Source organism: Malania oleifera, chromosome 8 (genome assembly GCF_029873635.1).
Source record: "Malania oleifera isolate guangnan ecotype guangnan chromosome 8, ASM2987363v1, whole genome shotgun sequence".
Lineage (NCBI taxonomy): Eukaryota > Viridiplantae > Streptophyta > Magnoliopsida > Santalales > Ximeniaceae > Malania > Malania oleifera.
Window position 1 is genome coordinate 24,251,965 of NC_080424.1, and position 22,647 is coordinate 24,274,611.

Consider the following 22,647-nt stretch of genomic DNA (forward strand, 5'->3'; position numbering starts at 1 on the left):
AACACCTACTGAGCAGATTTGATATCACAAAATTTCAGACAATAATCAGCAAGCTTTTGCGTTTTGTTGTTTCCTTTGAAAGCAAGAATCAATAGGGCATGCATGAATGTCAAAACTAGTTTGCAATTTAGAATATATCTCAATTATTCCCTGGGGAGTTATTTCTCCATATTCCATTTTATAGCTAGATTTAACAAAAAAAATTGGTGAGAATGTGTCAGTTTGTTGGTTTCTGAAACCAAAGTGATCCTCAATTTGGAGAAATTACAAATAGTAATTTCTCACCTGCTTAGACACCTCCTGGAGTCCCGCTGGAATATTCCTTCTGCTTCCTTCTTCTTCGGCAAATTCGACGACGCTTGAGGTGACAGAGACGAAGCAAATGATGACGTTTCGGAGAATCGAAAGTTAAGGATCTGTTATTAGAAAACAGAGTCATGCCGTTCAAATCAATTGCAAAGAGTTCGTAGAGGTTGATTGTAGAGGCTATGATGCAGCGATGGTGGCGACGACTCCAAAGATCTACTCCAACTGACTTCACTCTCGTCTAGTTTCTTAGCAAACAAACGGAGACTAAACCAAGTTTAGTTCAAGCTGTGTGGTGTTGCGCTGCTTGCCTGTGGTCCATCCTCAGAGAGAGAAAGAGAGAGATGCATGCATGGAATTTTTAGTCATGCATGCACGAGACCTTTAAATGTTAATTTCATGAAACTCCCAAAAATTCAAACACCAAGACGGTGGTGGGTACGGCGGCGGTGGTCGTAGGGCGGCCACTCCCCATAGCAAGCTCCCCTTCGGTTGGTCGAGGTGGGTACAGCGGCGGCGATCATGAGGAGAGTACCCGAAGAAGCTAGCGGGCTCTATTGAAACAGCCACCGGATGAGGAGGATCAACACCACCGATGTGGCCAGGAGGAGTCGGAGGACCAAATTAGTCTGCTCGACGGCTTCCACAACGGACTCGTAGTTGGAGAACCACTGGATGCCGAGAAAAATTGAGATAATGGCGAGATCAGAAGGACGGGGTAGGGAAGAGGGTACATAATGAATCCATCAAAATATGTGCCATGCAAATCTCATTGGGTGGTCAACAAGATTTGTTTGCCACGAAATATTTTCCCAATCAACCTATTATTTAATATTTTATTAAAAAACAAAGTTAAAATTTTAAAAAATTCTTAAGTCGTAACGTCTACTTACCTATGTATCCGTAAAAATGAAACTATAGCGGCCGTTCCCGGTTCCCGGTTCCCGCCTGGAGCTTTTGGCGCTGCCATTACCTCAACCCCCCGCTTCCCTAAGTCGGGAAAGCGCTGTCGTGAGATTCTCTCTATCTCTCTCTCTCTCTCTCTCTCTCTCTCTCTCTCTCTCTCTGTTTTTGTTAGGGTTTCTCCAACTCTCATGGATGGTCAAACTTCTTCAATCTCTCCTCGATTTCGTTACTTCCGTTGCAGCTGCTTCAGACGCTGTTGTCGCTGTTTTTGTTGCTTTTATTCCTACCCGTAGTATTTAAATTCTCTTAATTTTCATACAAAAAGCGGCATTTGTTTCTCTTGTGGTGTGGAGATGTTGGTTATGGAGTTATCGCATGCTTAATCGGGCCTCTCTCTAGGGTTTCGCTCGCATGTGTCGCCGCCTCACCCTTAGATGGTGCCCGATCCAATTTAAAAGCGGGTAAGGAAGAGCAGGGAGATGAATAATTTTCTCTTTTGGGGCATTCTCTGTGCTTAAAGAGGAACAGAGATGGGCGATCTTTACCGCCTTCGAGTCCTTCGAAGCGGGCCTTGGTTGAAGATGGCCTCGAGGCAAGACGAGTCGCTGTGCATGCGTGGGGAAATCAACCCCTTTCTGTGGCAGACCCAGAGATTCACGAGATTATGGAAAAGGAGGACAGACAGTTCAAAGGGATTGAATTGATAGCTTCGGAGAATTTTGTTTGTAGAGAAGCAGCGATGGAAGCTTTAGGAAGCCATTTAACTAACAAGTACTCAGAGGGAATGCCCGGTGCTAGATACTATGGAGGTAAACTGTTAAAATTGATAAGCCATGTGAGGATATAAAGCAGTTGTGTGGAGAAACTAATAAAGCAACAGATGTTGCTGATGTTAGTTATTTTTCTTTGTAGTTGTTCATTTTCTTTAGGAAGGTTGCTATTAGTTAGTTAATCAGTTTTTGTATATAAGTAGATTAACTGATTGTATTTAAGAGAGTAGCTGGTATGATTCATTGTAATTTTTCAATATAATAAAATTCAAAGTTTATTTAGATTCTCTCTCCCGTGAAATCTTTTATATGGTATCGGAGCTATCTGCCGCCGCTTCTTTGAGCAGTCGAATTCATGGCTTCTTCTGATTCTTCTCCATTCGTGTAGTCGAATTCAGAGCTTGAAGATACATCCATGGCGTCCCCAGATTCAAGCAACCAATTCGATCCATCCTCTTCTAATCTCTCAAATCCATTTTTCCTTAATTCAAATGAAAATCTAGGTAGCATCTTGGTTACACAACCACTGCTTGGCATGAAAAACTATCACTCTTGGTCAAGAGCCATGATTCTAGCTCTCACCGCCAAGAAGAAAATAAGTTTTATCAATGGAAAAATTGCTATACCTGATCCAGAATCTCGTCTCTATGAAGATTGGCTAAGCTGCAACACGATGGTAATTTTTTTGTTGATCAATTCAATGCACGCAGATGTGTATGGCAGTGTGATGTATTGTCAAACTGCTAGAGAGATGTGGCTGGAATTGCAAAATCTCTTCTCTCAAGGTAATGGTCCCAAAATATACAATCTTCAAAAGGAGCTTTGTTATATTACTCAAAATAAGATGTCAGTAATTGAGTATTTTACGAAATTCAAAAGGTTATGGGATCAATTGCTAAATCTAGAACCATTAGCAGAGTGTACATGTGGTGCAAATAAAACCCTAAGTACTAATCATGACAAAGCATATGTCATGAGGTTCCTTATGGGATTGAATGAAAATTTTGAAACCATTAGGACTCTAATTCTGATGTATGAGCTTCTCCCTTCAATTAACAAGGTTTATGCATTAGTCCTTCAAGAAGAATCTCACAAGAATGCTGGACATGGAGGATCCTATACTGCTAAACCTGATACTGTGGCAATGTATGCAAACTCAGGGAAACAACTCTGGTTATTCAGGATGGAACAAAGGAAACAACAAGAAAGAGAAACCTATGTGCACTCATTGTAATATGCTTGGGCATACTATTGATAAGTGCTTCAAGTTATACGGATACCCACCTGGTTACAAGCCAAAAGGGAGATCAAGTGCAAACCAAGTTTCTTGCACTCAAGGAACTATGGTTGACAATTTTTCCCAAAGTCAGATTCAATGTCCTATCACCAAGGCTCAATGTTGTTGGCTTTTCTCAATACAGGATCGACTCCTAGTGACAATCATCATGTTGCTAATGTGAGTGTTGGTAATGGTTTGTGTAGATTGATCTCTGGATCTGCTGGTGTTCATGGTGCTGCTGTTGTGATAGTCAATTCTTCCCAACCTCAAGCACATAATAACTATCTTGAAACCATGTCAGGTTTTATGTCTAATCATTTCTTTACTCCCAATTTGACACACTCTATTTTCTTAGCCAAATTGGTTAATAGAACTTGTTTTGGATCCATTGATTGGGTCATAGATACAGGGGCTACTGACCACATGGTACATTCAATTACCTGTTTCACACATATCACAACCACTTTGAATACTCATGTGAATCTACCCAATGGAGAAATTGCTTTGGTCACACACATTGGGACTGTCCAAATCACTAAAACCCTTATCTTGTACAATGTTCTTTGTGTTCCTTCTTTCAGCTTTAATCTCATATCTGTTAGTCAACTTGCTAAATCACTTCTTTGTTGCCTTATTTTCTTTGGAAATTTTTGTTTGATCCAGGACCTTGCTTGTTGGAGCACGATTAGTCCGGGTAAAGAGTGCAATGGGCTCTACCTGTTGGAAGAAAGCAAGTTTGTTTCTTCTTCTTCTTCTTCAGTTTCTTCAGTTTTTTCAGTTAATAAGCCACAGTCACATGTATGGCATTTCAGGTTGGGACACTTATCAAATGCCAAATTGGTTTTGATTAAGTCCAATAATGTACCTCTTTTTGATTCAAATAAAGACTTTCTTTGTGATATTTGTCCTATTGCAAAACAAAAGAGGTTACCTTTTAATAAAAGTTCTCATATTTTTGAAAATTGCTTTGATTTGATACATTGTGACTTGTGGGGTCCTTTTTCTGTTTCTACCATTGATTCATGCAAATATTTCTTAACCATTGTAGATGATTGTTCTAGATCTACATGGGCTTACTTGCTAAAACACAAGTCTCAAACACAATTTGTTTTGGAACAATTTTGTAATATGGTTGAGACTCAATTTTCTAGAAAAGTGAAGGTTATAAGGACTGATAATGGAACAGAGTTTATTATGAGCAATTTTTTTGCCCAAAAGGGGATTTTACATCAATTAAGCTATGTTAAAACTCCTCAACAGAATGCAATCGTAGAGAGGAAGCATCAACATGTCTTAAATGTTGCAAGATCCCTTTTGTTCCATTCTCACTTGCCTTTATTCCTTTGGGGACATTGTGTCTTAACAATAGTTTATTTGATTAATAGAATCCCAACTTCAGTTTTGTCTCATAAAACCCCTTATGAAGTGCTTTATGGTCATGCTCCTTCTTGCGATCACCTAAGGGTTTTTGGATGTCTTTGTTTTGCATCTAGTTTAGCTCATAATAGGTCTAAGTTTACTGCTAGAGCTAGGAAATGTGTGTTTCTAGGATATCCTTTTGGTGTGAAAGGTTACAAAGTCCTTGATATATCTACGCATTCTATTTTCATTTCCAGAGATGTGGTGTTTTCATGAAGAAATTTTCCCTTTCGCTGGTAATAATGAGTCTTTTTTAGATCTTTTTCCTTTTAGTTCTGAAGTTGATGGCCTTGCAACTTCCAGTTCAGGTAATGACTCATTTGTTACTCCCATTTGCATTCTTGAAAATCATATTCCTTGTTCAACTCCAATTAATGATTCTGTTTCAGTAGGTTGCATCTTCTAATTCTAATCCTTCTTCTTCTTCTGTCATTCCTTTTGTTACTTCTCCTAATATTCATGCTTCTACTGATTCTTTGGTTCCTTCTTTACCCAAACATATAGTTCCTAGTATTATTCCAACAGCACCAGTTTCTACAACAGTAGCAGAACCATCATCGACACCTCTCAGAAAATCAACCAGACACACCAAACAACCTCTTTACTTACAGGATTATTCTTGTATTGTTACTCACATTCCAGGTGCACCTTATGATGTAGCTCAATGCCTTACTTACTCACATTTGGAACCAAGTTATCAATCCTACTTGATGGCAGTCGGTTCTTCTCCTCAAGAACCTCAGTTTTTCTCTCAAGCAGTTAAAGATCCTCTTTGGAGAGAGGCAATGGACAAGGAGATTCAGGCACTTGGGAAAACTCACACTTGGGAGCTCTATACTTTGCCACTTGGTAAATGACCCATTGGATGTAAGTGGGTATATCGGATTAAGTTGAATTTTGATGGTTCAATTGAAAGATACAAGGCAAGACTGGTTGCAAAGGGTTACACTCAAAGAGAAGGTCTAGATTTTCTTGAAACCTTCTCTCCAGTAGCCAAAATAGTCATTGTTAGAGTCTTGATTGCATTAGCACCTGCCAAAGCTTGACCTCTTCATCAATTGGACATCAACAATGCTTTTCTGCATGGGGATTTAGATGAGGAAGTATATATGTCTCTGCCTCCTGGTTATCACAGTAAGGGGGGAAGTTCCTTAACACCTACTTCCTCTTCTCTTGTTGTTTGTAAGTTACTCAAATCTCTTTATGGTTTAAGCCAAGCCTCTAGACAATGGTACACTAAACTTTCCACCACTATTAAACAACTTGGTTTCATTAAATCTACTGCTGATCACTCCTTGTTTATGCATGTGAAAGGTTCTTTGTTTACAGCTTTGTTAGTATATGTGGATGACATGGTCATCACAGGAAATGATTCAGACTGTGTTGCTGGTTTGAAGTCCGTTTTAGATGCCAAATTTGGAGTTAGGGATCTTGGTTCACTTAAATACTTCTCGGGGCTTGAGATTGCTAGAAGTGAGAAGGTTATTTGCTTGAATCAAAAGAAGTTTGCTCTTGATATATTGAAAGAAACAGGCATGATGGGATGCAAGCCTGCTAACTCTCCCATGGAGCAGCAGTTGAAGTTGTCCAAGGATTGTGGAGATTTGTTGTCAGATTCGAGTAAGTACAGAAGACTCATAGGCAAACTGATGTACTTAACCTTGAGCAGACTTGATTTGACATATGCAATAAGTAGATTATAAGTCAGTTTTTGGCTAAACCAAGGCTTCCACACATGCAGGTAGCTATTGGAATATTGCAATATATCAAGGGAACATCAGGGCAAGGGGTATTTTTACCCAGTAATTCAGATTTACAATTGAAAACCTATTGTGATGCTGACTGGGCAGGATGTCTAGACACTAGAAAATCTTTAACTGGTTATTGTATTTTCCTTGGAAATGCCTTAATTTCACGGAGATCAAAGAAGTAGTCAATGGTGTCAAGGTCTTTGGCTAAAGCTGAATATAGGGCAATGGCAAGTACTACCTATGAAGTAACTTGGTTATTGTATCTATTGAGAGATCTTCAAGTGAAGCATGATAAGTTAGTTCTAATGTACTATGACAACCAGGTAGCTTTGCATATTGCTGCAAATCCTGTGTTTCATGAGAGATCAAAACACATAGAGGCAGATTGTCATATTGTGAGAAATAGAGTTCTTGATGGTACTATCAAAACATTTCATGTTGTTTCCAGGAATCAATTGGCAGATGTCTTTTCTAAGGCACTTGGTGTGGATAATCATATCAGATTAATCAAGAAGTTGGGGTTGATCAACATATTTGCCCCTAAGATTGAATATCCAGATTATGTGAAGGAAGATCAGCATGCAAGAGCTTTGCTCTTGAGGGGGGGTGTTAAAATTGATAAGCCATGTGAGGTTATAAAGAAGTTGTGTGGAGAAACTAATAAAGCAACAGATGTTGCTGATGTTAGTTATTTTTCTTTGTAGTTGTTCATTTTCTTTAGGAAGGTTGTTATTAGTTAGTTAATCAGTTTCTGTATATAAGTAGATTAACTGATTGTATGTAAGAGAGTAGTTGGTATGATTCATTGTAATTTTTCAAGATAATAAAATTCAAAGTTTATTTAGATTCTCTCTCCCGTGAAATCTTTTATATATTGATAAAATTGAATTGCTTTGTTGTGAGTTCACATTGGATGCTTTTTATCTTGATTATGATAAATTTTGGGGGGGGGGGGGGGGTTAATGTTCAACCATACTCCTGTAGATCCACGAACTTTGCAGTGTACATTGGTCTTTTGCTTCCAAAGGATCGGAATATGGGTCTGGATTCTCCGTCAGGAGGGCATTTGAGTCATGGGTACTGTACTCCTAACGGGAAGAAGGTTTCTTCTGCCTCAATATTCTTTGAGACTTTCCCGTATAAAGTGAAACCACAAACAAGATACATTGATTATGATAAGCTCGAGGAGAAGGCTGTTGATTTCAGACCCAAGCTCCTCATTTGCGGGGGAAATTCTTACCCCCGACCCCGAGAATGGGATTATGCTAAGTTAAGGATTATTGCTGATAGATGTGGACTCTTTCTAATGTGCGACTTGGCTCATATCAGCGGGCTGGTTGCTGCTAAGGTGTGAATACTTCTGGTTATATTATACTCTCATTTGGTTATTTAAGTTAAGGTTTCTGCATGCATTGAAAGCTTTCTTTTCAGAGTTTAAAATTAGAAAACACAATATACTATACAATAGGGGTTTGCTGGGCCATAAGATATTTTTATATTGCTATTGTTGTTGCTGTTGTTTGTTCTATGTGCTATTCATTTGAGTCATTGCCATCCTGCGTTTTTACCCCTGGTCTCGTTTTTTTGAGTTTACTTGATTCATGCTCCTCTATTTTAACTTGGCACATGCTTATCATTGGGAACATAGTTAGAATCGTATGATTAACGATTCGATTCATATGATTTGTATCAATTCCAGACCAAATCGATTCGAATCTTACCAGCGAATCTAGAAACAATTGAATCATTGCCAAATCTATCGATTCATCTTGCAAATATGACGAATCGATCCGAATCTATCGATTCACACGATTCTAGGTCTATTATATCCTGATAGATAAGATTGGTTCAAAACCTCATTTCGTTTTCTTTTATTTTTAAACAATTACCTTCATTCTTTATCTGTGTCTTTTTTGTGCTAAAAAAGAGGAGAAAATAGAATTTTTGGTCTTATATTGCCTTCACAAAACCATTCTTCACTCTTGGAAGAGCATAGTTTTCTACCATTGAGAAGACGGGGCAGAACACTTTGCTAAGGCGGTACTCATGTTTTGTTGCGTTGCTAAAATGCGAAACTGGGTATTTTAATTAGGTTGTTCAATTATTATCTTTTTTTAAGTTAATTTATTTTTTATTCTTAATTTGAGAAACAATATGCATGAAATATTTATTTAATTGCTGATAAACACCAAAAGTTCAGTTTTTTACTATTTTTTCTTGATTTCTTTCCCTTAAACAGCTCGATTTCATTTTTTTAATTAACATTTCTTGACTTGTTACCTTACTTTTCATTTTCTTACTAAAAGCATATGCATGAAATATGATTTTTATATTGGAAAAATTTAAATATATTCTACTATTTTACTATTTGTTTGTACATCAATATATGCATATCATTTAGAACCAATTTTGGAAATTTGTACCGAATCTTATGATTCGATTCGATTCTCGATTCCCAAAATTGGAATTTTGTTTCTTGATTTGAATCTCGATTTGACAACTATGATTGGGAATGAAATAAGAAGTCTCCACGATATTTTGTTAGATCATCTATAAGACTTGTTTCTCATTCAAGATGAAAGTGATCCATACACTAAATATAAACAGTGTCAAATGGCATGCTTGATGCTGGTCTAATATCATAATTTAAATGGATCTTCTATGCCTCTATACCTCACCAATGCTTGGCATTTTATGTTATTTATAGTAATATATTCAATGGTTTGAAGAAAATATTGGAATGGTTTGGTGGTTTATCTTTGAAAATTTTATTATTATTTTTTTTTTTTGGGGGGGGGGGGGGGGGGCGGACCACAATGGGTCTATGGTAAGGCTGCGTACTATAAACCCATTGTGGTCCGTCCCTTCCCTAGACCCTCGCATATGCGGGAGCTTTGTGCACTGGGCTGCTTTTTTTTTTTATTATTTTTTTAATTTTTTTATTGGATTGATTAAAAAAATTTGTGCTTTTTCCTAATATGTTATCGGATAGAAAAAACAAAGATAGAAAGTCTATAATGCTATCCTTTTTTTTTTTTTTTTGATAAGTGTAATAATATCCATTCCTTAAATTGATTTCATCCCTATGTGCTACTTAAAAGTTGTCAATTCTGAGTAATTTAATTTTTTGGTAGCATCTAAAACTGTTAAGGGTGCAATTGGAGGGTTTGGACACATCAATTTAGGGCAAGGGCTGTACATTTGAAGAGCTCCAGGAAATAAAATACTGCAGTTGGTGGACGACAACACAATACACTGCATGACAAATGAAGATATCAATTTTCTTTTTACCTAGCCTTTAGGATCTTTATTGCAATTGCTGTCTCGGGGATGGGCCTTTAGTTTCTTGAAATTGAGAAATAGGGTTATTGGATGGAACTTGTTCCATCATTATGACGTTACTACAAAATATTTTATGATTGTTAAGTGTGAAATGCTATTTAATTTGCTGATGATTTGAGGTGTTGAACAGCGCAACTTCCAGAATTAGACATGGAGGAACATGGGTATACGTGTGTATAGCACTAATCTGTTCTAGTGCTATTAATGTGTTTATAATAGGCATGCAGAACAAATAGTTTAGGAGGTAATAAATATGTAATAAGTTTGGTTTGTTTAAAAAGGAAAATGGAAAAAAGGTGAGTCTCCAAACAAGTGTTTGACATACAGCTAGGGTCCTATGCCAATTAATGTATGACACAGCTACCATTTATGTATGTGATTCTTCAAGAAGAGAATATTTCCTTTTTGTTCCATGCAAATTGTGGGACTAATTGATTTTCTATGTCATGGCTGGACAACTTTGACTTTCATCTTAGATGACGATGATGATTTTTGAGGCAATTATCTTCATAATAGTTGCATATTTGGTTGGTATGCAAGAATGGAATGTAATTGGAATTTATAATTTACATATTCACCGTATAATTTTTCATTCCATTCCACCCCCAATTACATTGAGTTAGCACCATTTCTTGTGGCAGCATAATAACCAGTTTTAGCCATTAACTTTTATTCATTGAGTTTTTGATCATCATCTGTATTCACTGCATTAAGGTGTTGAGTTGTTGTTAATTTGTCAAGAAATTTTTAGCTCAAATGATCTATTTTTAGCTTTCAAAATTTATCCTACATTTCCTATTTAAGCATTCATGTGTCAGCATGAGCTTCTATCCTCCTCCTCTTCCTATTTTCTTCCTTTCTTTTTATTTATATTTCCTTAAAAAACATTCTTAAAATTATTTTTGCTCTGGCCGAAAAGCAAAGCCACTTGGTTTCACTCAGATGTAACAATACCATTAACAATTACTGTTGTTGGTTCTCTTTCGTAGGAATGTGCAAGACCATTTGATTTCTGTGACTTTGTTACCTCAACTACTAATAAAGGTCTTCGAGGTCCAAGAAGAGGTATTATTTTTAATAGAAAAGGTGCAAATTTAAGGAGGCGAGGCATGCTTCTTGGTCATGGAGATGATAGTAACCAGTATGATTTTGAGAAAAAGATAAACTTTGCTGTTTTTCCATCATTGCAAGGTGGGCCTCACAATAATCACGTTGCTGCCCTTTCTATAGCACTAAAACAAGTGGCTACCCCGGAATACAAAGTTTACATACAACAGGTGAAGAAAAATGCTCAGTCTTTAGCATCTGCTTTGCTGAGGAGGAAATGCAGATTGGTGACTGGTGGTACAGACAACCATCTGTTGTTATGGGATCTGACAGCTCTAGGCTTGACATTTATTTATTTTTGTCTAGGTAAACGATAATTTATCTTTCATTTAGAATCAATGGAACTCCGCCTGTGTTGCACCTAGTGTCATAATTCATTCCACTTGCAGTCCCAAGTCTAGGTGAAGGAGGAGGATTTCGTAAAACTTGTCTGATCCCAACAATATGAATCCTTAACCATTAAGGTGGATGAGGGATATAACTCTAAAAGATAAATTAAATGGGGGAGCAATAAAGGAAATTCTATGGTTTGAGCTGTTGCAATATGGGCCAAATATTGCACCGATGAGGATTGACTAGTGAGCTGTTGATAGTTGCAGGAGGAGGGTGAGGTGGAGGGATATTGAGTAGGGATTTGACAGCAATCTACCTTTTGGAGGATGTTGCCGTAGTGTGTGTGGAATGGCAGACAAGGATTCATGTAGCCAACCCAAAGTAGTGAGACTTAAAGCTTGACTACATCAAAATTATGGATCAGGTATTTTATTTTTATTGTTTTATGTCCATTTATCACTAAAATTTACTACTATTATTTTGTAAAGTCGACTATATGATTTTTAATTATTATTGTTCTTCTATTTGGCAGATGAAACTGCCATAGTTGGCGATAGATGAGATGGGCTTACTAAAATCAATTAAAGTTATTGATGATGAAAAATGAATGATTAGTTCTCCCCTTGTCTGATAGTTACACTATCCCTTAATTTAATTTGAACCAAATCCTTGTCTGATAGTTGCACCATCCCTTTGAATAATTTTGAACCATATTTGATGTATACTCGTGCACTTCTTTTTTTGCATCTAAAAAAATTGTCTAAGTTATTTATATGGTCTTGGATGCATTTCCTTAAATTTTGTAGGCAGGTCTATTCCCTCCTATCTCCCATGGAAAATTTTGTAGTGCTATATGTTGTGTGTCTCGACTCCAGTAGTGGCCCATGGGTCCTTTCCTAATTTTTGGGCTTATTATTAATGTTGTTAGTAAGTGGAAAATTTAATAGTGGCCCATGGAGGATTTTGTAATACTAATTTTAGTAATTGATTTTATTCACTTTGTGATGAAATCCTAACCTTATGTGTGAGACCCAGGGGTTTTTTGGAATGATTTGTTGATGTTGTCATATTTTTCCTCTTTTTTCATCTTCATCTCCTGTATTTGGTCCAGTACTGCTCTGTCTTTTGTGTATTTTAAAACTGCTTGTAACTTTTGTTTCTCTATTGTTCCAAACTCAAATCCTTGTCTTCATAACAGTCTTAAGGAGGTAGCAGCTGCATAAAATTTTCAAGATTTTGTTGAATTTAGACCCTGACTTATTTTAGCTCAGCTCCATTTTGCGAACTCTGCTGAAAGTCATGAAGGCTAAACTCATCAATGGTCTCAGAGGTCAAATCTTGACTGTGATACCAAATGGCCCATGAGAGGTTGATTCTTGGATTTTGCTTTTTCGCTCTTTCCTTCCAGTCATACATTTCAATTACTTTGTGAGCAATCAGTTCAAATCGGTCCTTAGTCATCGTTTTTTTGGGTTGCCTTGTCGATTTGGAAATTGGTTCAGTTAGGTTGGGTTGGGTCTAGTCCGGTCCAATTTGGGGCTGCTTGGTCGACTGGACCAGTTTGTTCTGATTGAAATGAACTAGTTCGATCTTTTAAAAGCATATTCTTCAAATGAAGCAGGGCTGTGTTTTTGTTCAAATGAAAGTTGGGCTGCACAAGTAGCAGCTAGGGTTTGCTATTCCCTCCCTCTGCAGCTCTGATCACTTACAGTGGGAAGGAATTATTGTCAGTGGTGGTGAGGATGCACAGCAATGGTGAAGTGTGTCAAATGGTAAGGGGGTGAAAGCAACTGCAGGACTGTGCGAAGAACTTGATGATGTAGATGATGAAGGGCTTCAAATCGAAGAAGGTTTTGTATGCTCCTAGTCATACTAAGTTAGATTTTGGTGACTAAGGGATTCCAACAATGAGCATTTTGGCTATTGAGGATGACCTTGATGATGTACTCACTATTGGTGATTGGCTAGGTAGTTTTTGTAGATGGTGTAGTGTAATAGTAATGGAGAAGCTTTGGAGAGTCCTGCTACAACAACAATTACCCACAAATTGAAGCAACAACGTTGAACCATGGCTAAGTTAAGGTGATGAAAAGCCTCGATTGGTTCAAATGCTTTGACTGATATGAAAATGAGTAGGTGGTATGGATATCATTAAATATAGGTTTGTTGGCTCGGTTAAGGCTTTGAGAGGACTTGGGGGCATTTTTTTTAAAAATTGTTATTTATTTGCATGGTTGTGAATGATGGATTGAATAGCGAGAGGGGCATTAGCAGCTTGGTGATGTTGGCAATTGTGAAGGCAGGCACAAGGTGATTAAAGTTAATATTGTATCAGTCTGCTGCCATATTCTTTTTCATTTTAAATTTATAAATTTTTTATTGGTTAATTTCAGCCAGCACATACAGTGTGCAAGTGTGTGTATGCAATTGCATCATGTTGCGTACTCGTCCGTTCACGCATGCATGCTTTTGTGCGTATCAATGACATATCAATTACCCATAAATTTCTATGCCTTTATTATAAATATTTTGGCACGGGAGAGCATGCAATTTTTTATGCATATTTGTAAGCTATCTTCAATCCTTGAATTTGTTGTATTATTGGGGAATTGTTTGGTGGAAATTGAATTGATCGATTGTATTCTATACTGCATTTTGACACAAAAGTTTGTAATGTTATTGCTATAACAAAAAAAATAGTGTGTAGTGATATTACCTGGATATGGCACCTACTGTTGTTGCCTAAGGTCTTTGTTAGTGTGGAAGTGTGAAGAAACATGTTGGATCATTAAAATGTAATGTGACTGCTTTAGTTTCCAGTAAAAGGCTGATTTTAATGTTAATTTTCTTCTTTAGTTTACTGATATAATATATTCAAATAAGTTTATAACTATGCTCTATTAATTTTTTTTTGGACTGCAACTTGGTTCATGGAATTTGATGCATGAAATTTGATCTTTCTATAGATTGGTGGCTTCATGCTTTGATCCCCTATTTTACACTTTCTGCATACATTTATTATTGTATCTTCATCCAGGCAAGAACTATGAGAAGGTCTGTGAAATGTGCTACATCACCATCAACATAAGTGCTATATTTGGAGACAAAGGTGCAATTTCCCGTGGAGGGGTAAGGATTGGTAAGTAATAAGTGTCATATTCATTTGAAGCCGAGAGGGTGTGTTTGAGAAATGTTTTGGTGCGTGTTGTTTCTATTTAGATTTATTATTATTATTTTTATTTTTTTTAGAAAAGCTGACCATATGAAATATGTTTCAAAACAGTGAATCCCAGCTCCCTTTCCACTTAAAAAAAGATAACTTTTAATTTATAGAAATTTAGTTTTAGAAAATTCTTTTATGTTAAGAAAAATGAAATTTTGGAAAAATGTGGATCTTTTGGGGTGGAAAATAAGTTTTAGATTCCTTTTCAAGCTTCACAAGGCATGAGTAGGCCATTATTCCCAAAAATTAGATCATGTAAGCTAACCCTTGGGTCAAAGCCTTATGCCACCACCAGTAACTTGAAAAATAGAAACTTACCCACTTGGCCCCATGGTGGCTCCTATTTTTTGAGGTGGTAGGAATCTTAGTGGGTCATTATCTCTTGATTGCGTATGTTAGTGGTAGGAATTCCCATGGGGCACCACTCTAAGTCAGCCATCTTTAGATATTAGGTATCAAATGAAACAATGGGGGGTTTCTATGTTATTTTTTTTTTTGTAAAAATAAGTAAAAAAATTATATTTTGTGACCTTGGACTTTTAAAGAATTCATAGAAGGAAGATTGGGATTTTGGAGTAAGTTACAAATTAGGAAGTTTTATAGGTGTTGGGAAGGACCTAGTAAGTGCCCCAATTTGTCCTTTTGGTGTTTTTTTTTTTTTTTTTTTTTGGCAATTGGAAAATCTTTGGACCTTACTAATTGCATAGCAAGTCCAAGCATTGTAGAAAAGGAATTTGCATCAATATTGTAAATTCCTGCATAGCAAGTCCAAGCATTGTAGAAAAGTAATTTGCATCAATATTGTAAATTCCTGCATAGCAAGTACAAGTGTCACGAGCTAAGCTTGTTCAGGGCATTGTGCTTGCCTGTGACCGCTTGTCTCGTGTGCTTGGGATGGGTTTCCATCATGTAAATACTAGTGTAGGGTTATTTTCTGCTAGTAGTTTATTTGTATGCCAAATAAGGCGGTATGACTCCTTGGTCACTTTGATGTTTCCTAGTGTCAGGATGATAATTACATAAAAACCTCTTTAGGGGAGGGTGAGTATTCATCAATCATTGTAAAACTCACTAGCTATTGTCAACGTGTTTAGCTTACTTGCCTCCCTCGCTAAACACACGATGTTAACAGAGGTGTTGTTAATGAATTGTGTAGATTCAATGTTTACTGCTTGCTTGCCATTGCTTTCATGAATGCTTACTGTTTTCGATGCCATTTGATTGAATGCTAATGAAAGTGTTTCGTGGATGAATGTTGGTAAATGATAGGTTGGCTAGTTAAACAAGAGTGCTTTATGTAGCGCCGCATGACCCTTTCACAATGGTGTGAAAATAGTCGTGACACGTGGTATCAAAGCCAAAGTCGTGACACTTTGTATTAGAGCCAATGCTCAATTGCTACGAGAATTCAGTTACCTTTGTTGTGGCATTTGGAAAGCTTTGGTAAGTGACCATGACACCAAACAATGCTGAGAGGATCAGCGTGTTGGAAGCATAGGTTGAGGCAACAACAAATACTGTGGCCGCGGAGGTGGCCCAGATGAGAGAACTTGTTGATGAAGTGATGGGATCGCAAAAGCATCAAGCAGGTTTGATAGGCGACATGTCAAAGGACTTTTTCCATATAGTTGAAATTTTGCAGTCGCGGATGACTGATCTGGATGCAAAGGTGAATCTGATGGTTCTTACTTTGGAGAACTCCAACACTCCGAGTGTTAGCAAGACCAAGGTACCAGAACCCGGGACGTATAGGGGTTCCCGTGATGCCAAGGAGTTAGAGAACTTCTTGTTTGATGTGGAGCAGTACTTTCGCGCTGTGAGGATGGCCTCAGAACTGGCAAAGGTTGATACTACAACCATGTACTTGGTTGGTGATGCTAAACTATGGTGGCATACCAAGTACAAAGATATTGAAAATGGAAGCTGTGTAATCGATAATTGGGCAAACTTGAAGAGAGAGCTTAAGGCCCAATTCTTTCTTGAGAATGTTGAGTATAATGCAAGGAGAAAGCTGAGAGATCTTAAGCATACGAGGTCAATCAAGGAATATGTGAAACAATTTTCTACTTTGATGTCGGATATTCGGGATATGTCGGAGAAGGACAAGTTGTTTTATTTTCTTGAGGGGATGAAACCATGGACAAGAACTGAACTTCATAGGCAAAGAGTTCAAGACTTGTCTACTACACAAGCTGCTGCGGAACGCTTGATTGACTACGCTGGTGATGATATCGCTTCGTCCAAACGGTTTGGCGGAGAGGGAAATAGTGGAAAGTCTTTCAAGAAAGGCAAACCCAAGAGTGGGGGAGCCGACTTTAAATCATTAACCTCAAAGGAAGCTTTATCGTCTCAAGGGTTCAACACACTCAATGGAAAGGGGAAGAGTAAAATTTCGTGCTACTTGTGTGGTAGATCTCACAGAGTGAGTGAGTGTCAACACAAGGGATTACGCAATGCCATACAAGCTTCCACTTTGGGAAAAGTGGTGGAAAGCAAGGAGGAAGAGGATAATGCCCTAAGGGTAGGTTCAGTGCGGCTGGTGAGCGCATTGGAAAAGCAAGTAAAAGTACCGTAAGTTACACGAGCAAAAGGGTTAATGTTTGTGGATTTGAGGATCAATGGGAAGAGTACCCGCGCTATGGTGGATACGAGGGCTACTCATAATTTTGTTTCGCAATTGGAAGCATGGAGACTCAACTTATCCTTAGAAAAGGATACAGGACGCATGAAAGCAGTTAACTCTGTAGCCCAGCCTACTCTAGGAGTAGCCAAGCAAGTTACTGTTAAGCTTGGACAGTGGGAAGGTCATGGGAATTTCACAGCGGTGCCATTGGATGACTTTCCAAACATTCTAGGAATGGAGTTCCTAAGGGGGACGAGGGCAGTGCTGATGCCTTTGGCTGTTTTCCTGTGTCTGATGGGAGATCACTTGTGCATGGTGCAAGTCGTTGCAACGAAAGGAGATGAAGGGAAGTCCTTTCAGCCATACAACTCAATTAGGGATTGAGTTAGGGTGAGTAGACACGTCTAGCCATGATGATGGTAGACAAAGAAGTAGGCCAAGAGCTGGAGCCTATGACCATCCAAGTGGTGTTGGATGAGTACAAGGAGGTGTTGCTAGATAAGTTGCCTCACAATTTGCCTTCACGACGGACTGTGGAACATGGGATCGAGTTGTTATCAAGCGTAAAACCACCTGCTAAAGGGCCATGTCAGATGGCGCTTCTAGAGATAGTAGAGTTGGGGCAACAACTTGATGAATTGGAAGAAGGATGTGTTCGCCCTTCCAAAGCACTGTTGGGAGCATCGGTGTTATTTCAGAGGAAACATGAAGAGCATTTATAGAAGGTGTTCGACAGGCTGGGGGGAAACAATTTGTATGTGAAGAAAGGGAAGTTCTCTTTCGCTCAGCGGAGCAACAAATTCCTTGGTCATGTGGTTGAACAAGGTCGTACCGAAGGGGTATGGAGAAGGTAAGGATGATTCAAGAATGGAAGAGCCCCACGACAGTGAAGGAGTTGCATTCTTTTCTTGGCTTTACTAGATATTGCAGGAAATTTGTTGAGGGGTATTTGTGGAGAATGACTCCAATGATGGGACTGCCGCACACGCAGGATGATGTGGTTGATTATATCAAAACTTGTCTCACTTGCCAACAAGACAAGGAGGAGCGGAAGAAGTATGGTATTTTCATGGCCGCACACCAAAGTACTGTTTGGCAAAGGAGACGACACAGTTGTTCCTTGTGACTTTTGTGAAACATTAGGGGTGTTCCCCAAGTTATTATTTGTGATCGAGACTTAATGTTCACTGACAACTTCTTGACAGAATTTTTTAGGATATTTAGGTCACATCTTGACGTCTCTTTGAGTTATCACCGACAGATAGACGGACAAGTGAAGAGATTCAGAGAGCTACTAGAGGAGTACTTGCGCCATTTTGTCAACGACAACCAGAAAAATGACGTGCAACTACTTGATGTGGTTTCGTTCTGTAGCAATGCCCAAAGGAGCTCAACAACCCACAAGAGCCCTTTTGAGCTTGTTACAGGCCAGTAGCCGCTGTTACCTCACACAGTGGGCGAGCCGTATAGGCGAAAGAGTCCCAGGGCGCACATCTTCACTAGAGAATGGAGACAGAATGCAGAGTTTGCTCGAGCCTATCTGGAGAAAGCTTCTAAGCAGATGAAGAAGTGGGCAGATCAAGGGAGAAGACCGCAGTTTCATGTCAGCTGCTTTAAGCCGTTCAACGTCGACACCAATGACCTGAGCAAAAGTTAGTCCAATAGAGCAGAGTTGAAGACAGTGCAAACTGACAGACGTGAAGTTGAAGAGATCCTTGCAGACAAAAAGTTCACATCATCAAGGAAGAAGCGGCAGAAGTTCCTAGTGAAGTGGAAATGCCTTGATGACAAAGAAATCAGCTAGATTTTTGTGGAAGATATGAAGCCGTTCGTGGACAAAGTTAGAGTGTACTTAGCGCCAAAGTCTACGAAGACGTCGACCACATAAGTGGGAGAGAATGTCACGAGCTAACCTTGTTCAGGGCATTATGCTTGCCTGTGACTGCTTGTCTCGTGTGCTTGGAATGGATTTCCATCATGTAAATACTAGTGTAGGGTTATTTTCTACTATTAGTTTATTTGTATGCCAAATAAGGTAGTATGACTCCTCGGTTACTTTGATGTTTCCTAGTATCAGGATGATAATTACATAAAAATCTTTTTAGGAGAGGGTGAGTGTTCATTAGTCATTATAAAACTCACTAGCTATCGTCAACGTGTTTAGCCTACTTGCCTCCCTCGCTAAACACACGATGTCAACGGAGGTGTTGTTAATGAATTGTGTAGATTCAATGTTTACTGCTTGCTTGCCACTGCTTTCATGAATGCTTACTGTTTTCATTGCCATTTGATTGAATGCTAATGAAAATGTTTCGTGGATGAATGTTGGTAAACGATAGGCTGACTAGTTAAACAAGAGTGCTTTATCTCGTGCCGCACGACCTTTTAATAATGGTGTGAAAATAGTTAGACTGTGACAATAAGCATTGTAAGGTCCTATTTGTAACATGGAAAATATTGGGGAAAGAAAAGGAAAATTCAAAGGAATCCCTTTTTTTTTTTCTTGTTTGATTATCAAGGAAAGTGATAAAGAAAAAAGAAAAAGAAATTAGTGAATAAAAATTTGATTTTACACATTAACATTTGATATTTTTCTTAATTTTTAATCATATTAAAATAAAATTTTTATTTTTACTAGAGTTTGATATAGAGAGAATATGATGGAAAATGAATTTCCTTTTTTATTTTCCTTTCCTTTTCCCAAATAAAATTCTTAATCCAAATGGACCATAAATAAACTCAAGTTAACTTGAGACATTGTTTAACTGGGTTTTTAACCATGGATCTATGTAATTCCAATTTGCCTACTTATCCTTGTTTGAATATGTTTGAATAAGGAATGAAGCACATAATAGTTCTTGGTGAAGAGGGAGATCCGAACATAGGTCAGGCACAAGAACAGGCATAGGCACAGGCACAGTCACAGGCACACATATACTCCCACACTCACACAAAATGCACGCATTGTCATATGATGTGAGCACACAATCCATTAATAATGTAACTATGCTCGTCCAACATGCATTTCCAAATTATTTCAAGATGCACTCATGATTCAGATGGCAATTCAAGCATTGTTAGAGTATGAATGACAGATTTTTCTAATCCTAGGTTTGCTTGTAATCTTATAAGTTCAATCACTAAAGCATATGAAAAAATGCGTGGTAGAATTTTATGCATACTTCTTATCTTATAAAATAATCTTAAGCAAAATTGATCAAAGGAATTGTAAGGCTATTGGAGCTACTTTTATTCTTGAGGAAGAGTTGCAACCTTGTATGAAGAGGCTTAAGGGATTCCTTGCTCTTCATTCTTTGAATGCTGATCCTTACTCTATTTATAAGCTTTTCCTCTCGTTTCTCTGATAAATCTCTAGCTCTTTTAGTTATATTAGACCAATACTAGATGCCACCAAAGGAGTTCTCTAGGGGTTCATTTGTAGGCTGATGGGAAGTAAAAAATTTCCTTTGGAGCTCATGGCAGCCGAACAGCCCGGATTGGCCTAGAATCTCTTTAAACTTCATCAAGATGCTCAGGTGGTGTACAGAGGAGCCAAAGAGGCAAAGAGTGCAAGTGTGGCACCACTGGTGGGCTCGTTCTAGTAGGCAGTGGCATTTGGAAACAGACTATTGCAGTGGGCATTGGGCTCTATTTACGGGCACTACGGCAGGCACTGCTCTGTGATTCAGGCTCCGCATTGTCTCCCTCCGCATGGGCCCTTTTCACCTCCAAATTCCTTGATTTGGGCTCATCTTGGTGATAGGGTGAAGTTTTACATTTATTTTCTTGACTTGGGCATGAAATTTGCCCTTGGGCTTCCTATTTAACTAGTTAATTACCAAAGAGCCACCCTTACAATTTGGTGCTTCAGCATCAGTACTGTCTTGAACCCTCAATTTGCAGAATTTTCAGTTCAATTTGGTGGTTTGTGGGGGTAAAAACTGGGTGTCTGCATGTGTTTCTGTATGTAAAATGTGATACATTTTTTCAAAAGAATTGCAACCATGTTTTGTCATTTTTAGAGAATTAATAAAAAAAATTCCAATATGAAGCTAATGTTACCAAGCACAACAATCTTTTGGCCAACCTCAGAAGGTTTCCTAATGACCACACTTATTTCAGCATGCTAGCCTTATTTGCTTTATATATGTTCTGGTTCTTCTAAATTCCAACATGTAAGTCTGGAGCAAAAGGAGCATTAGGTCTTGAAACATTGCTGAATTTGACTGTTGCATTGTTTGTAATATTGCTTTGAGGACGTCTGCACTATTTATATCTCAATACCCTTTTCAGGTACACCTGCTATGACAACAAAGAGGTTGCCTAGAGGCGAACCAGGGGGGAAGGCTGCCACCCCGTGGGTTTGGTGCCATACCAGGGGGTCCAAAGGGTTCGTTGGTGGCTGGAGTTTCCATGTCATAAGAAAAAAGAAAGAAGAAAAAAGAAAAAAGAAAAAAGAAAAAAGAAGAGGTTTCCTAGAGGCTGATTTTGAGACGATTGCTGACTTTCTTGTTAAGGCAGCTCAGTGTACTAGTGGTGTGCAAAGGGAACATGAGAAATCACAGAAAGATTTCCTCAAGGGTCTCCGAAACTGTAAGGATATTGTGGAGCTACGAAACAGGGTTGAGACATTTGCCTCCCAGTTTGCAATGCCAAGATTTGACATTTGAGTACTTTGAAAGGGAGGTGCCCGACACCTGTAAATAAAACATCATTTATCTTGCTTCTGAGACATGCTGCTGCGTGAAATGGTAAAACTGCTCATCATTTTTTTATGCCTTCTGTTTCCGATTCATCTTCTATAAATTAAATATAGCTGTTGCTGTTTTAGACATGATACATACAATTATCCTCTACCCAGCGACCAGTCTATATCTCCTTGATTTTGTAAAGATTATAGTGTTGTGTTTTCTCCACTATGTCCTGGAGGGCACTGCCAAAGCTTTTGGTGTATACTCGAGGGTCTGTATCCTTGTCAACGCATCTATGAGAACAGTAGTGTAGTAGAAAGGAAGTTAATATCACATCTCTCTTCTAGATTAATAGATTTTGTAAGTACTCTTGTGGTTGGGGTGCAGTTTTGTTTCCAGTTTCCTTCTACGCAAACCTGTAATATAATGCAGCAGATCTGTTTATTAATTTATTTATTGTTTAAAGTTGCACCCTGGGCCTGTAGGCTGCATTGACTTTAGGTTTTGCATTATGATGATTGTTTATGGTGTAAGAAACTTGGGTGACTGCTTGATTGTGTTCTAGGTGGTTCATACATCTAATTATGCAGTCAGGATCCTTGTGGGCCCAACAACCCTAGGGTATGTGTGTGGACTATGGTGTCTATGGACTAATTTAGGCTGGGACAATGTAGGGCTTTCTTTTCACGCATACTAGTAAGATCTTTAGGCATATTTTGGTCAATTTCCGAACATTTTTGAGATTTCTTATTTATCATATCATGCTTCACGTCCAGTCCAGTTTTGAGTAAGAAAAAAGGCTAAACCCCAAAACCCACCCCCAGCAGAGGGCTAAACTATACTGGGTAGATTATGTGCCTTGCGCTATCGCCCATCCCCATCCCCATCCAGAGAAGT

At 38.4% G+C, this 22,647-nt stretch overlaps 1 protein-coding gene across 4 annotated transcripts; it reads left to right on the top strand.

Annotated features, from left to right (window-relative positions):
- The first annotated feature begins 1,209 nt into the window (after positions 1–1,209).
- On the top strand, positions 1,210–22,102 carry LOC131161805 (serine hydroxymethyltransferase 7-like). Of its 4 annotated transcripts, none has more exons than XM_058117787.1 (4): positions 1,210–1,317; positions 3,925–3,995; positions 14,251–14,352; positions 21,353–22,102. In XM_058117787.1, exons 2-4 carry the CDS (start codon positions 3,968–3,970, stop codon positions 21,727–21,729), a joined length of 507 nt encoding a protein of 168 aa, XP_057973770.1. In that variant the 5' UTR covers positions 1,210–1,317; positions 3,925–3,967; the 3' UTR covers positions 21,730–22,102. The 4 variants fall into 4 exon arrangements, 3 of the variants coding, with proteins under 3 accessions (XP_057973770.1, XP_057973769.1, XP_057973768.1); XR_009138620.1 differs by lacking the exon at positions 3,925–3,995 and adding an exon at positions 10,763–11,637 and having other exon boundaries at positions 1,221–2,021; XM_058117786.1 differs by having other exon boundaries at positions 1,221–2,021.
- The last annotated feature ends 545 nt before the right edge of the window (positions 22,103–22,647 follow it).